General features: G+C 51.2%; 1 protein-coding gene across 4 annotated transcripts; it reads left to right on the forward strand.

Annotated features, from left to right (window-relative positions):
- PAQR8 (progestin and adipoQ receptor family member 8) lies at positions 1 to 14,496 on the forward strand. Of its 4 annotated transcripts, none has more exons than XM_052693203.1 (3): positions 1 to 18; positions 9,302 to 10,812; positions 10,851 to 14,496. In XM_052693203.1, exon 2 carries the CDS (start codon positions 9,324 to 9,326, stop codon positions 10,383 to 10,385), a length of 1,062 nt encoding a protein of 353 aa, XP_052549163.1. In that variant the 5' UTR covers positions 1 to 18; positions 9,302 to 9,323; the 3' UTR covers positions 10,386 to 10,812; positions 10,851 to 14,496. The 4 variants fall into 4 exon arrangements, with proteins under 4 accessions (XP_052549163.1, XP_052549140.1, XP_052549145.1 ...); XM_052693180.1 differs by having other exon boundaries at positions 4 to 23; XM_052693185.1 differs by lacking the exon at positions 1 to 18 and adding an exon at positions 58 to 183.
- The last annotated feature ends 1,129 nt before the right edge of the window (positions 14,497 to 15,625 follow it).

The raw sequence follows: 15,625 nt of genomic DNA on the forward strand, positions 1-15,625 counted from the left end.
ACACGGCGGTGCGGTGCGGTGCGGTGAGTGCGGGGACAGCGGGGACAGCGGGGACAGCCGGCTTCGTGGCGAACGTGGGGCGAAAGGAGAGGGAGGAGAACGGCTTCAGGTTCCGCGGTGATGGTTTTAGGGGTTTGGCTTCCCCGGGCTGTCTGCTGAGGGTTGCTGTTGGGTTTTTCTTAGGTGAGCATCTCGCTTCTGCGGGGAGATTGCAGGTGCCTTTATTCTGCACCGTAGAATGGAGATGTGGCTCGGTTGTTGGGTGCTGTGGGATGATCGGGGCTGGGAAACGAGTTCACCGAAGTGCTGACACAGGTTGCACAGAGAGGCGGTGGTGCCCCGTCCCTGCAGACAGCCAAGGTCAGGCTGGATGGGCTGTGAGCACTGGTGGAGCTGTGGGTGTCCCTGCTCAGTGCACGGAGTGGGACAGATGGCCTTTAAAGGTCCCTTCCAACTCAAACCATTCTATGAGGTACCCCTCCATGCCGGAGGGGCGCTTAGCTGGGAGATCACTGCATGGCCAGCGACCCGAAGGGCTGAGGATGGGGACGTGGGCGCCGCCGCGATGCTGCAGTCATGGAAAGGTCATGAGAAAGGACATTTGGATGCCCTGCGGGAGAGGAATGCGGGCTGCGGGGCTGTTTGTGCTCGCTGCTGGGGCAGGGAGGGGACGGCGAGCTGCCAAGCGCCCCGCTCCAGCTCTCAGCTCAGCTCGGAGGGGTGCAGGTATCACAAACAATTCCTAGAAGCACGGCCCTGCTGAGCCCAACCGCACTCCTTTGCACATTTCCTCCTGCAAAGGTGTTGTTTAACGGCCCTGGCCAGAGGGAATCGCCGTTCTGCAGGCGTTGCTGCTTGCATGTATTTACATCGAAGCTGTGCCTGGAGCCAAGGAGATGCTTGTGTCCCTCTGTGCAGCAAACCCAGAGCACAGAAAGAGCGCGTTGCCCTGGAAGGCTGCTAGGAGCCGTGATTTATGGGGCTGCATATGAGATCTGCAAGCTGGTGGCCGTACCTTATGTCCCCCAGGCGTTTATGCTTTAATTTTCCCCTAGCAAATCCCTAGCATCCCACGTTTGCAGGGGGAAATCAGCCATCGTCACTTGCCATTGCTGGGGGCTTTGTGTGCAGCTGAAGGGCAGCTCTGCTCACCTCGGAGGACGGGGAGAAGGACTTGGAGTGAAGGGAGGAGGGCAGCTCACAGGGCTGGCACACAGCTGCAGGCTCTGCTTGCTGCCTCCCTCCCCGTCTCCCTGCTCGCAGCAGCGGCGGTGCCGCACGTGATGGATGGGCATTTTTTCCTGATGAGCCAAGCTCGAAAATCTGCAGCCTTCAAAATGTTTTTGAGCATCAGGCACTTCGGTGGGTGATGGCTTTTTTGTAGTAAAGCTGAGCAGTCTCAGCCTGGAGGCTCTGAGACATCTTCTAGCAATGCTTTTGGGGCAAAGAGGCCCCAGGGATGCTGTGTGCACAGCGATGGGAGGGAAGGATGCTGCACAGACGTGGCAGGAGGAGATGGAGGTTGTGAAAGCAAAATGCTGTTGAAACAAATCCAAATCCCCTTTTCAGCCTGTGGGGAGAAAAAATGGGCATTTCTGTGGCACCATTCAGCTCAATCCAGTGCTGGCGTGCGAAGCGGGTCAGGTCAGCCACCCCACTCCATCACTGCATGACTGAATGACAGCTCGCTGGCAGGGTACAGCTGCCTGCATGCCTAAACCCTGTTTGCTCCAAAGCAAGGTGGAGTTTCCCAAATCAAATGCGGGTAGCTGCAACAAAACTCTGCTGGGAGTGTGCAAACAAGGTGGCATGCACAGGTGACTGATGGGGAGTGTGCTTTGCTCTTGTTTCCATAGGTCAGGGTGCTCCACCTGGTGGGTGCAGGCTGCTCCCTGGTGTCTCACACCTACCTGAAAGCTTTGTGTGTGTGTGGGTGGGGGGGAGAAACTGGTGAGCAAATGTAGAAAGGGCAAAGAACAAAGGTGTGGTGAGGTCAGAAGAAAAACCTGTGGGTCTGGTCTCATTCGATATCTTCATCAATGACCTGGATGGAGGGATAGAATGCAACCTCAGCAATGGTGCTGATGATACAGAGCTCGGAGGAACGGCTGACGCAGCAGGAGGCCGTGCTGCCATTCAGAGAGATGTGGGCAGGCTGAGAGTTGACAGAGAGGAACCTGGTGGGGTTCAGCAAGGGCGAGTTGACTTGCAGACATCAGTACAGGTTAGGGCTGATCTCCAGGAGAAGAATCTCAGTGTCTTGGTTGGCCGTGAGCCTGCAGTGTGCCCTGGTGGCCAGGAAGGCCAGTGGTTTGCTGAGGTGCATTGCACACAGCACGGCCAGCAGGGCAAGGGAGGTGATCCTCCCCTCTGCTCTGCTCTGGGGAGGCCACATCTGGAGCACTATGTCCAGTTCTGGCCTCCTCAGCTCAAGACAGACAGGGAACTGCTGGAGAGAGTCCAGTGGAGGGGGTTGGAGCATCTCCTGTATGAGGAAAAGTTGAGAGCCCTGGGGCTGTTCAGTCTGGAGGAGGGATCTTATCAATGCTTATCAATATCTCAAGTGTGGGAGTCAAGTGCGTGGGGCCAGGCTCTTTTCAGTGGTGCCCAGTGAGAGAACAAAGGACAGTGGGCACAAACTGGGACAATAGGGAGCTCCATACAAACATGTAGAAAAACAGCTTTCCTTTGTGGGTGATGGAGCACTGGCACAGGCTGCACAGAGAGGTGGTGGAGTCTCCTTCTCTGGACATATTCATAACCAACCTGGATGCTTTCCTGTGTAACCAACTGTAGGGAAGTGCTTTGGTGGGGGTTTGGGCTAGATGATCTCCAGAGGCCCCTTCCAGCCCTTGCACGTGACATCTGGGTTCAATAATAAATCCCACATGCAAGTCTTTGGTTTCCTAACGTTGGGTACCCAGCATACCTCAGGACCTTGCAGGGTGCTGTGTCCCCAAAACTTTGCTGCAGAGCTTGTTGCTCCATCCCTACTGAGCTCAATGCTCACGCTGCTGTCCCTGCTGCTCCCATCTCCTGGATCCAGCCCGAGGTGCAGGCAGTGCTGAGCTCACATTGAGGGGCACTCATGGCTCCGCACAGCTCAACTGGCAGCCAGCCCAGCTGCTTTCTGACCAGAAATTGCAGGGGAGATGCCACCACCAGCAGCAAGGGAACCCTGCCATCTCCTACCGTCCTCAATGGATGCTGTCCTGTCATCATCAGGCATTAATGTTCCATTGAACACAAACTTGGACAAACCCTGCTTCAGCTCTGTGCCGTGAGTATATACAGAAAGGTAGAATTTGGGCTATGCGCTGTGAAATTTTCATTAGGTTACTTTGCTTCTTAGTAGAATTCAGATTACTTTCCAGCTTCCCCTTTCAAGGTCTCCAGTGAATGATAGAATCATTAAGGTTGAGGATCTCTAAGAGCCCTAAGTCAACTGTCAGCCCATCCCCACCATGCCTGCTGGCCATACCCACGTGTCCACAGTTGGAGCACCTCCAGGGACGGTGACTGCACCGTAACATCACTAAGAGACATGGTTTAGTGACGGGGTTCAGTAGGTAAGGCTGATGGTTGGACTTGGTGGTGGGGCCTTGTGAGATCCAAGCTGAAGCACTGCGTACAGCACTGGGCCCCAGCACAAGGACATGGAGCTGTTGGAGCGCATTCAGAGGAGGACGTGAAGATGCTCAGAGGGTAGAGCACCTTTCCTATGGGGACAGGCTGAGACCTGGGTGTATTCAGTCTGGAGAAGTCTTTGAGGAGTTCTCATTGTGGCCTTCCAATGCCTCAAGGGGCCTCCAGGGAAGGTGGAAAGGACTCTGTCAGAAAGTGTAGTGGTGGGACCAGAGGTAATGGCCTTAAACTAAAAGAGGGGAGAAATAGATTGGGTGTAAGAAAGTAATGCTTCACAATGAGGAAGGCAAGGCAGTGGCACTGCTGCCCAGAGAGCTGTGGGTGCTCATCCCTGCCGTGCCCAAGGCCATGCACGGGGCTGTGGGCAGCCTGGGCTGTGGGAGGTGTCCCTGCCCACGGCAGGGCTTTATGTCCTTGCCAACCCAAACCACCCTGTGATTCTACGACTTGATTATCTTGAAGGTATCTTCCATTGATGATTCTATGTCTATCTATATTGATCTATATTGATGATTCTATTCTTCTATGATTCTATATCACCAGTTTCTTTCCGAAGCATCCCGACCCACACAGAGTCCCTGTTGGCTGAGTACTCATAACACAGCTATTGGGCTGATGTGGATGTAACCGGGCACACAAACGTGTCAAGGAAAATAAAATATTCAGTGTAATGTTCTGTGCTGCAGTCCCAGCATGGCCTGGTGTGGTACAGCAGCACATCAGGAGCACAATACCTAGCTCTCTTCAGGCAGATGAGGATTTTCTATGGTTCCATGATTCTGTGATTTGTATTCTTCTTTAATACTGGGAGGTGGAAACCCAATTCACAGAACATCTGAGCACTTGGAGGACCTCCATTTTTCTGGCAGTGCTGAGAGGATGCAGAATTGCTGCTATGAGCCATTCTAGGATCTCCATTTCTCAGCTGTGTTTCCAAGGCAGCAACCTGTGGTGCAGCCGATGGACTTTTGCACAGCTCTCAGATGAGTGGAATTGAGGAATTTGTTGTTACTTCCACACCGTACACAACTGCTTTTCTTTATAAATGCAGTGCATCTGTTAAAGACTTCCCCAGGACTCTCTGGACCCCTCTGCTTTGTTTCCCAGGCATTGCTGCCTGTCTGGAAGCAGATGTGTGTGTGTCAATGCCTGATGCCCACGCAGCATCCTGCAAGCCAATACATGGAGCAGGCTGACTTACAGAGTTAACACCGAGGCCGGGCTGGTGGGAAAATCAGCCGTACCCTGCAGGAAATCTTCTCATTCAAACCCTTCCATTAGACTGTGACCAAAAGCAAAAGAGCTGGGAAAAAGCTCGAGTTTCCAATTACTTTGGAAGAAAGGGAGAGCAAAATTGGAACGGGATCGTTCCTCCTCTGGGCCGCGCTTCGTATTGTGGCTGCAATGATCCCCCCTGGGCACCGCTCACCCCCTCCTGGCAGCTCCGTCCCTGAACAAACGATACTTGGTTGCTTTTAATTGGGAGCAGCCAAAATAAGTGAATCCCCCGGAGATGGGGGTGAGGAGGGGATGGCAGCGAGGCGCCCTGCTGATGAATGTGGCTTTCAGCTGCTCCGACACCCCCGCGGGAGGGAAAGAATAGGGGCTCTGTGAAGGCAAAACAGCCAGTGCCGACCTTGGGGTTCCTCTCTCTTATTTTCTTGTTGTTATTCCCCTTCTCGCTCCCTTTTCTTTAATTGCTCGTTGCTCTGTCCATCACATGATGGCTGCAAATTGCCAACTTGTTCTCGCTTCTCGGTGTCACAAGTTTGGTTTAAAATAAGCCTGCTGGATTCCTGATTTACTCACTGTTTGTCTGAGCACCGCATGTGTTTCTTGTGATTCCGTTCTGTTAGCTTGAAGAAATGTCTGCCCCTCCTTCTTCACTGTAAAACCTGGCGTTTCCCAGCCAGGAAGAATCTCTGCACTCAGTTCCCAGCCTTCCCCTAGAACTGCTCAAGGGCGATGCTTGCTGTATCCAAGATGAGACCATGGCAAAATCCTGGTGTGCAAGCCAGAGCCAGCCTGTGCCTGGTACAGATGCTGCTGTCCCTTTCATATGCTCATCAGCATGCAAAGCAGGCATGCCAGGGGCAGTGGAAATCACACCGTGCCCCTTGCACCCATCTGCATCCTTGCACCCTGCTCTTTGCTTGTGCAATCCAGGCTTTGTCCAGCTTTTTCAGTTTCTGATGTCCCGGTGTCAGCAGGAGTGTTTGTCTCCTCCATCTTTTGGGGAGCTCTGGGAGCCCTTTCTCCCTGCACCTTGTCACCATGAGCACCAGTTTTGGTGCTTATGCACCTTCCTGGAGGGTTCTGCAGCATTGTGCTGAGTTGAGGTGAAGATGTAGCACTGAACCCCCTGCAGGAAACCCAGATCCTTGGACCATGCTTAGTTAAAGGGATGCTGGGTGATGGAGTTCAAGCCACTATGCTTGGGTTATATCAAAGCAAATGCTGGAAGTTAGGTGATAGGACAGTGGGAAATGGTTCAGACTAAAAGAGGGGAAGTTTAAATTGGAAAAAGTTTCTTTGCCATAAGAGTTGTAAGGCAGGAGCACAGGTTGCACAGAGAGGCAGTGGTGCCCCATCCCTGCAGACAGCCACGGTCAGACTGGATGGGCTGTGAGCACTGCTGGAGCTGTGGATATCCCTGCTCAGCACAGGGAGTGGGCCTAGAGGTCCCTTCCTGAAAGGTCTCTTCCAATTTGGACAGTTCTATGGTAAGCCCTCTTGCTTGGGTCCCATCAGAGCAAATGGTGAGAGGCAGATAACGCATGGGAGCAGGTGGACAGACAGGTAGATGAGTTTAGGATGCCCAAAGCGTTTCAGAGTCCATACTCGCACCCTTCCGCATCATGTGGAGGCAGCAGATGCCTAGGCAAATAGAGGCAATCAGCTGCTGCAGTACCAGGGCAGCCTGGTGGTGCACTGGCAATGGGTTGGGGCTCTACATGATGCATGCTGACCCCAGAGAACCTGTCCTTGAAGCAGGCATGCTGCTGCAAAATGGATCGTCACGGTTGGGTCATGGGATCGTGCTCAAAACCCTGAGAAGCTGCTTTCCGTAGCTCAAAACTGCCTGTGCTGGAGGGACACCACCAGTTCATGGGGAGTTCTGCAGAGCCTGCCTGGGGATGTGAATACACACAGGCTTCATGTAGCCTCTTTGCACCTGGACCAGAAAGTCAAACATCATCTCAGTAGAACGTGCATAAAACCTTCCTGCCCTTCCCACCACACTGTGCTCAGCCTCAAGTCCTGTCCAGCTCATCCACAGGAGATACAGGATCACTGAGGTTAGAAAAGACTTTCAAGATGGTCCAGTCCAACCATTAATCTGCGTGTTGGCTCTGCCTAGGATGGAGATAGCTTTCCCCACAGCTGCCCATATAGTCTTGTGCTGTTGTACTTGAAGCTAGAACAGCATTCAGATAGGGCAACAGAGGGGGAGTATTGCAATCTGCATAGGCAGAGCTGCTCTCCTTGCCTGGGCTCTGCTTTATCCTGAAGCTGAGGTCTAGATTAAATTGAATGAATGAGTTTTTTCTTTCTCTATCAGCAATAAGGAGTCGGAACAGACTGTATCAAATGAGTGTGCCTTCATTGGAACTGGGGAGTATTGTCCATTTTTCACACCATCCCCTCAGAGTTCAAATCTGCCTTCCCAAATGTTGGCACGTATCCCCTAGGAATACACAAGCTGCTGAATAAGCACATGTTCCATCATGGGTCTGCCCCCTCAGGACAGGAATAAAGGGAATCTGCCCATGTCAGACCCTCAGTGAGGGCTCTGCCTTCAGCTTGGCACAGCTGTGACCCTATTTTAGCTGTGACACTCCATTTTAGGAACCACCTTTCCTTCCAACTCTTGTAGGGTGGCTCCAGCAGACGCAGCAGCCACTTTCTATGTGGCAAAGAAGGAAAAAAAATCCAAACAGGCTTGAGAGATGCTAACGAAGAAAGCCTTGAAAGCACAAGGAGAAAGAACTGGCTGGAAAATGCAATATGTCAGCTGTGACAGTTCCTATCTGCTAGAACAAGGAAGTAAAGTGAAAATGTTTTGTCTGTTATCAGAAGCTTTGAGTTGTGAGGGGAAGTGGGACCTTGCAAGCCAGTGCAGAGTCTGCTCAGGCTTGGCTCTTTGTGCTATCTCACCCTGGGACTGTTCGTCAGCTCCCATCTCTGCTTTCACTTCCTCTTGGTTTTTAACATCATACGGTGTCCCCAGCTTGCTGAGGGCCTCCTGGTGTGTATCTGCTCAGAGCAGTCCTCTGCCTCTCACAGCAGATGCTACAAAAGAAAAATAAAGCATTTCCCACGCTCATGCAAAATACTCATTAACATTTACTTACTTTCTGGTCGTCTCTATGCACTTGGGTGTATAAATGAGCTTAGGAGTCCAGCCCCAGTCCTGCAAATATGCAGTGTTGGCTGGACACGAGTACAGAGCCTGCTTCATCAGCAGCAGATTCAGTCTAAGCACAGTCGTGTGTGATGAGTTCTTTTTTCTTCCTTTTTTTTTTTTAAATGTACTGTAAATGCCAGCAGGGAAGAGAAGCTTCTTGGGTGGAATGGAAACAGGTGATTAGGGGTGAAGTCGGCAATGTGAGGTTATCTAGCCCAGCTCCTCTCATTTCACTGTCATCTCCTGTCCTGCTGCCTCTTCCATAGGGGGGAATGAGGGCTGTGGAATTCCCTCCCCTCTGCCCAACTGATTGCTGCAGCCCTGGGCATGCACCCCATCTGCAAATTATGTGGCAGGAAAGCCAGCCTTATTTGTAGCCTTCAGGATTTGGTTGCAAATCCACTTAAAGAAAAGCAAGTTACCCTTAGATGAATCGTTATGTCCTTGTTTTGTCCCTGAGTGGTTTGTTCTGGCTGAAAGGGTGAAAAACCCCCTCCACAGGTGCTTGAGAATCATGTGAGTTGGAAGGGGCATTTAAAGGCCATATGGTCCCACTCCCTGCAATGAACAGGGACGCCTACAGCTCCATCGGGTGCTCAGAGCCCTGTCCAGCCTGACCTTGGGTGCCTGCGGGGATGGGGCACCCAGCACTGTGTTCCAGTGCTTCACTACTTTTATTGTAAAAAAAACCTCCTTAAATGCAGTCTAAATCTCTCCTGAGATTTCCTCTGTAAAATCTCCCCTAACTGCTTCTTGCCCCCCTTTATTGGCAGCTAGCCCTAAACATGCCCCATGAGACTGCCAAGGAGGTGGGGACTAAGTGCAGGATGTCATGTTTCTGTTTCTATCTAATCTAGGCCGAACCACAGAGACATCCTCCTGTGTGCTGAATTCAGGTCTGCCTAGTCCAGAAAAGCCCTTTGCTTTGCCTCTCCAGGCAGGGCCTGCATCTTGATATCACCACAGAATCGTGACGTTTGGAAAAGCGATCTGCGATCCCCGAGTCCAACTGCAGCCCACCCCACCACGCTCACAGGCCGTGTTCCTCACATCTCCACGGTTCCTGAACACCCCCAGGGACGGTGACCCCCCCACCTCCCCGGGCAGCCCGTTCCTGTGCATCCCCCTTCTTTCTGCGGATAAATTCTCCCTGGTATTTGCACCGTGCTGTGTCTCACCCAGCGGCACTGCCACGCTCTTCTCCCAATGCCTTCCCATTAACATTTCCTCCCTCTCTCCTTCCTGCAGGGCACGAGGACGACGTCCCCCCATGATGACGGCCATCCTGGAGCGCCTCAGCACGCTGTCCCTCAGCGGGCCGCAGCTCAGCCGCCTTCCCCGCCTGCTGGAGGATGGCTTCCCCAAGATGCCGTGCACCGTCCCACAGGGAGAGGTGCCACAGCTCTTCCGTGAGCCGTACATCCACGCCGGGTACCGTCCCACTGGGCAGGACTGGAGGTATTACTTCCTCAGCCTCTTCCAGAAGCACAACGAGGTGGTCAACGTCTGGACTCATCTCCTGGCGGCGCTGGCCGTGCTGCTGAGGTTCAAAGCATTTGTGGAAGGCGAGCAGCTACCCCTGGATGCTTGGTCTCTGCCTCTGCTCATCTTTGTCCTCTCCTCTGTCACCTACCTGACCTGCAGCCTCCTGGCCCACCTGCTGCAGTCCAAGTCAGAGCTGTACCACTACACTTTCTACTTCGTGGACTACGTCGGGGTCAGCACCTACCAGTACGGTAGTGCCCTGGCCCACTTCTACTACAGCTCCGACCAGGCGTGGTATGACAAATTCTGGCTTTTCTTCCTCCCGGCAGCTGCTTTCTGTGGCTGGCTGTCGTGTGCTGGATGCTGCTACGCCAAATACCGGTACCGACGGCCTTACCCCATCATGAGGAAAATGTGCCAGGTGATCCCAGCCGGGCTGGCCTTCATCTTGGATATCAGTCCTGTCGCTCACCGGGTGGTCGTGTGTCACCTGGGGGGCTGTCAGGAAGATGCTGCTTGGTACCACACGTACCAGATACTGTTTTTCCTTATCAGTGCTTATTTCTTCTCCTGCCCGGTTCCTGAGAAGTACTTCCCTGGCTCCTGTGATATCGTTGGCCATGCCCACCAGATCTTCCACGCCTTCCTGGCTATCTGCACCCTATCGCAGCTGGAGGCCATTTGTTTGGATTACAAGAACAGGCAGGAGATCTTCCTCAAAAGACACGGGCCTTTTTCCATCTATCTCTCCTGCGTCTCTTTTTTCGGCTTGGTGGCCTGCAGTGCCATCACAGCTTACATCCTGCGATGCAGGATCAAGGCCATCCTAGCTAAAAAGGACTCCTGAGAATCGTGAAGGTGATGGGCCACCACCCAAAAAGGAAAAAAATAATAAGGGGCATAGCATCTTAGAGGCATAACTGGCTTATTTGCCTAACACACTGTGACTAACCTGGACCTTGGACTGGGGTGGAGGGCTGGACGCTTCATGCTGGGTGCATTTTCACAGCAGGAGCTGCCTTCTGCCATGCAGGGGGACATGGGGTGTTTTAAGCCACAAAAGTCACTTAACCAAGGTACTGGAATAGGCATAGGTTCTTTGTTCTCTCTAGTGAACCTGTGGGAGATACCTCACCGAACGTGAAGGATGGTAGCCAGAGGGCTGTGCAACTGCAGAAGGGTTTTCTAGGGCACACAGCACAGGGAAAACCCACCATGAGGCCTCCGAGTGGACATGTTGACATCTTTGGGTTTTGCCATTTCTGAGTGGACATGTTGACATCTTTGGGTTTTGCCATTTCTGCTGGCCAAGGAGAGACTTGCTAACATCAAAAGCAGTTGTAAGATTTCATTTCTAGGGTTCATTCGCAAGGGCGTGTGTAACAGTGGCTGGACTAATCCTTTCCCAGCTCCAGCTCAGCTACATCAGATTTTATCTATGACCCCTTGAAGTATCTCAGCAGCAGGTTGCTGAGGTGACATCAGCAAAGCATGCTTGCAGACCAAGACTTGACCTAGAGTCCTCTCAAATCAACTGGAACTGAACCTGGCCCCCACGTCTGCCAGGTGCTGCTGTGGCCCAGCACCCCCTGGTTGGGGATGTTGGGTCATCTGTATCTTTTCTTTCTGCACAGTTGCACCATCTGTGGTGAAACTGCTTAGCAAAGCCCAAGCAGGCTGTCCCAGCTCTTCAGAGGCTCCTGCCTTCCATTTTAAGTGCTTACTTGCCCTTGAGGACTTGGCCCTGGAACGGGTTGGAGCTGATTTTCTTAGCTTTTCTCTGTAGCAGTAGTAGAGGTTGAGCTCCCCTGCGACCAGCGATCAGCATTCAAGATGCTGGCAGTGGGAGGGGAACTGTATTTGTAGAGAGAAGTGCCTCTTTTTCTGCCTGCGTGACATGTTCATACATTCCTGCAAAGCCTGATCCTGTATCATCTGCCATGGGAGTCTGACTGGCCTCCAATTCTGACCATGCAGCACAGAACTTACTTGGGTGTGATCTGTCTGGTATGGGAAAGCCGCTGGGCTCTGGGCCTCCTAGGAATGGTCATGGCCAAAAGAGGATGAAAGTGAAGTGGATGTGGAGTCTTTATTCCCTTTTTAACGGTCCTTTTCAGGATGCCAAGCAATCCTTGGTGGACCTTGTGGGAAAGATGGCCGTGAATCTGCAAGGTTGCTCTTCTCTGACTTATGGGGCTTTGAATCAGGCATGTTTTTATCGGCATTAGATGAAGGTAGAATGGCAAAAGGAAGGAGCAGGTTGACAGAATTAAGGTGTTTTGTAACCTTGGAAAGGGTTTGTCCTTGGAACTTGGAGGTTCTTGTGTGGAGCAGCAAATATAGTGGTCAGGAACACTGGTGTCTGTGAGTCACTGCTGTCTAGAGAGCAGGAAGGGTTGTTTTATGGTGTCCTCAGCTAAATGAATCTCTTCTGTAATTGCTGGAGGGATATTTGAGGTATGGAGCCATACTGTGGCACTGAAGTTAGCAGCACTTACAGGACTGGATGCTCTGAGCCCATACAGATAGATTCCAGACTACATACCTTCTGGTCAACGTACTTCTCGCTTTTTACAGTTAACTCTGAGTCCTTCCAGCTGTATTCTTACAGAAGAGCTGAATACTCAAATGTCATGACATCTATAGCACGATATATAAATCTTCACTGAAAGCAAGAAAGATGTGGGATCAATTCCAGCCACAGTTCTGAATCCAAGGACAGGCAAATGAATGGTGGTTGCTGGTGTCGAGCAGGAAGACTTTAGGGTTGGGGAGATGATTTGTCAAGGCAAGCACTGATTTCTGCACTTGATCTGGTTTTTAATTATTGAGATATGTTTGGGCATGTGCATGCATGCCTGATTTAATACCCAGAAAGGTTTTGCCTTCGGCTTTTTTATCTACAGAGCGTCCTAGCTGGGTCAAGATTAGCTTGAAGGAAGTAATGCCGTGCTGCTGGAGGAGCATGGGGGCCAGACAACAACATCTCTGAAAACTCACCTATCAGTAGGTACCTGGCTGCAACAAAAAGAAAGGTTTTGTGCACAAACCTGAAACTCTGGCCTAATTGATAAATTGAAGGATGAAGAGAGCAATTTTTGATCACAAGAGAAGAAATCACAGGAGAAATTTGGAGAAGTCATCTAGTCCATCCTTTCCCCTCACTGTGGGCTTCCTGTTCACATCTAGCCCAGCTTAGGAGCACTCAGAAATTGGTAATGACTTCATTTCCTACGCTGCTTATTGACTTACCCCTCCTCACACTGCACCTTCTGCACAGAGGTTTATCTGACTATGGAGCAAGAAAATGGCTGGGAGATGGACCAGCAGAAAAGCAACCCTACTGAAAAAATGTCAGTGATTTTCTCCTGGTTTTAACATCCAGCCAGCTTACTTGGGCAGCAGGGCTGCCTGCACACGTGGGTCTCCTCTCAGTTTGGGAGAAGACTTCCAGTAGGAGCAGGTAGGCTGCTTCTCACAGCCAAATTTGCTTTGCCTTTGTGGCAGATAATGGAGAATAAGCCAGTTACAGGCCGGTCCACGGTTTTGTTCTGAACTAAAACGGAGGGAGTGGGCATTGCTGCTAACAGCAGACTGTGCTGTTATCACTTAGTAATACTGGTATCAAAAGACAGGGGTCACCCGGGCGTTTGCTTCTCTAAGGCTGTTAAAATATGTGATGTCCAGCCCCTGGCTAAAGAAGGATGATTGTAGTAATGCTGTCCAGTTCACAGCAGGGTAGGAGGAGGTCCTTCATTAATTTCCCGAGGTATTTCTGGTCAAATGTCATCTCCGTGCTACAGCAGAAGTGGAACTTCTCCTTCTGAATCAACTGTGGTGTGACAGTAGTGGTGTTTCTGCATATCCCCATGGTACCCCTCAAGTGAAGCCACTCACGTGCCCGCGTGGCCCTGCACTCAGACCTGGAGCTGACTTCCTCATTACTATGATGGGTCAATTTTGCAGGCAACTGCCACCCAAATTGCTGCTGCTGTGAGGGTGCACCCCTGGTGTCCAAAGGGACTTGTCTACACTGGAGCTTCCCCTGTCTCTGTCTCCATCCTCCTCGTCTGCCTCCAACAAAGAGGTTTGTTCCTTCACCCCAGGACTTGTGCCTTACGCACCCGGCTGCCTACCTGAGCAAACTCAACATGCTGAGCACTCTGTTCCACCTCAGGAAAAGGACCTGGGAAGTGGCTGCCAGTGCCCTCCTGAGAACTGTGCTGTTGATCTAGAGGAGACCAGAGCTGCTGAGACAGTAAAAGCGCAGCTGTGCTAAACTGAGAGCCTGCCAGGGTCTTCACCTTTGGGCTCGCTGCTTGGAGCACGGCTTCGTCCATCCTGGTGCTCCTTTGAGGAGGCACGGCTGGGCTGGGTGTCCTGGTGGCAGGGAGTTAAGCACTTTTTGGATCCTGAAGGCCCTCACCCTCAAGAATCTCTGGCCCTACGATGGTACTGTAGCAGATCTCACAAGTTGGATCTGCACAGGTCAGCTGAGCAGTCATCCCAATGTGCCTTATGCTGTTACCTGCAGGGATTTATACCGAAGGAACCAGGGGCAGCCTCTTTGTTATCTGCTGGTCTGTGGTGGAGCAGAAGGGGGAGGATGGAGAGAGGTACCTTAAACTCGCCTTAAACTTGGATTTTTTGCCTGGTGATTTGTGTAGCAGGGCAAGGACGGGTTCCTCATGTGCCTTGCAATTTACATTTTTTACTGACAAGATTATTTTTAAGCACTGTTTGTTACTAAACAGAAGGACAAAAAGAGTTTGTATTTTTTTTTTCCCCCCTGGGAAATAGAGAAGGGTATGGGGGTTAGATATTAACCATCCCCTTCCCACCTTCCATCTGCTGACTTTGTATTGTTGAAAACATTGGTAATGTTTTAAGCTTTGTACTGTACTGATCATTATTTAAAAACCTCCAGTGAAAAACAAAACAAAACTGTGAAAGTAAAATGTGTGGTGTGAAGTTCCCAAATGCACAAAAAAGGTTATGAATCATTAGGAAGAAAGCATGGCCACACACAATCACATACATGCCCCACCTCTAGGATATCCATCGGCGTGAATTTCAGTCGCTTAGGAAGTCAGCTCTTTTTCCTTCTGTTAGCACTGTGCCAAGTCATTTCAATCGTTATTTCTTATCGTCGCATGCAGAGCGAGGCCTCTGTGCTGCTGTGCTTCCGCCCAGCAGAGGGCGAGATGCCTTCACCTTCGTGGCTGCAAGAGGCCCGAGTGCCACGAAAGCACAGCCTGCAGGCCCTGCTGGAACTCTGCAGACAGGCTTAGGGAAAAAATGCTCCCACTCAAGCGGGCGTGCAGCCAGCCCTGCAGAGATGCATTTCCGAGCCAGGGATGTGCTTTGCAAACGTCTCGCCCTCTGCGTAAGTGACAGGGATTTTGCCAGACAAGTGAAGCCAAGGTTTTATGTTTCCATGAAGTAAAAGCTGAAGAAGAATGGGACAAAACAGAACAACAAGGCTGTTAACCTTGTTAACAAGAAACAAAAATAGAGGCTTGTGGTATGCTGCTTGGCAATACTGCTCCAGGGAATGCACTTCCTACGTGGCCTTTCCTATTTGATTTTACGCATACAACTCCTCAGTGCCTGGAAAGCTAGAGGCTGTTATTAGCAACAGAGGGAACGGGTTTATCCCAAGCAGATGAAGTCAAATGCAAAAAATACAAGAGCTTCCAAGTCAGAGGAACAAAGCATTTTGGTCTGTCTCCTTCACACAGAGGGGGGAATGAGAGAGAAGGTATGATCTCGAGCACCTGATACTGCTGCAGATATTCTCAGTAACGTCAGAAGAGAGAGTTCTTTTACCCCAAGGCAATCTTTGCCTGGTTTTATCCTTGCAGATCTCTGGGAATATGAGGCAGAGCCTCAGCGAGCAGCTCCAAATGAGATATTTCCTTCTTTCTTTTGTTAAGCAGCTGTTGATGCTCGGCTCTGCAAGTAGGTCAGGGGAAGAATGCTTCCCCACGTTGCCTGCTGCTCCTGCTGAATCCAGAGAGAGAAGTTTGTTCATCCAGCGTGAAAATGAGGATTGAACATACCTGAAACATAAGGGATTAAGCCACC

The sequence above is a fragment of the Tympanuchus pallidicinctus genome, unplaced genomic scaffold, assembly GCF_026119805.1.
Source record: "Tympanuchus pallidicinctus isolate F22 unplaced genomic scaffold, pur_lepc_1.0 scaffold1, whole genome shotgun sequence".
NCBI lineage: Eukaryota > Metazoa > Chordata > Aves > Galliformes > Phasianidae > Tympanuchus > Tympanuchus pallidicinctus.

Excerpts from the sequence above, each read along its gene's own strand:
- PAQR8 (XM_052693203.1), top strand. The coding sequence starts at position 9,324 with ATGATGACGGCCATCCTGGAGCGCCTCAGCACGCTGTCCCTCAGCGGG.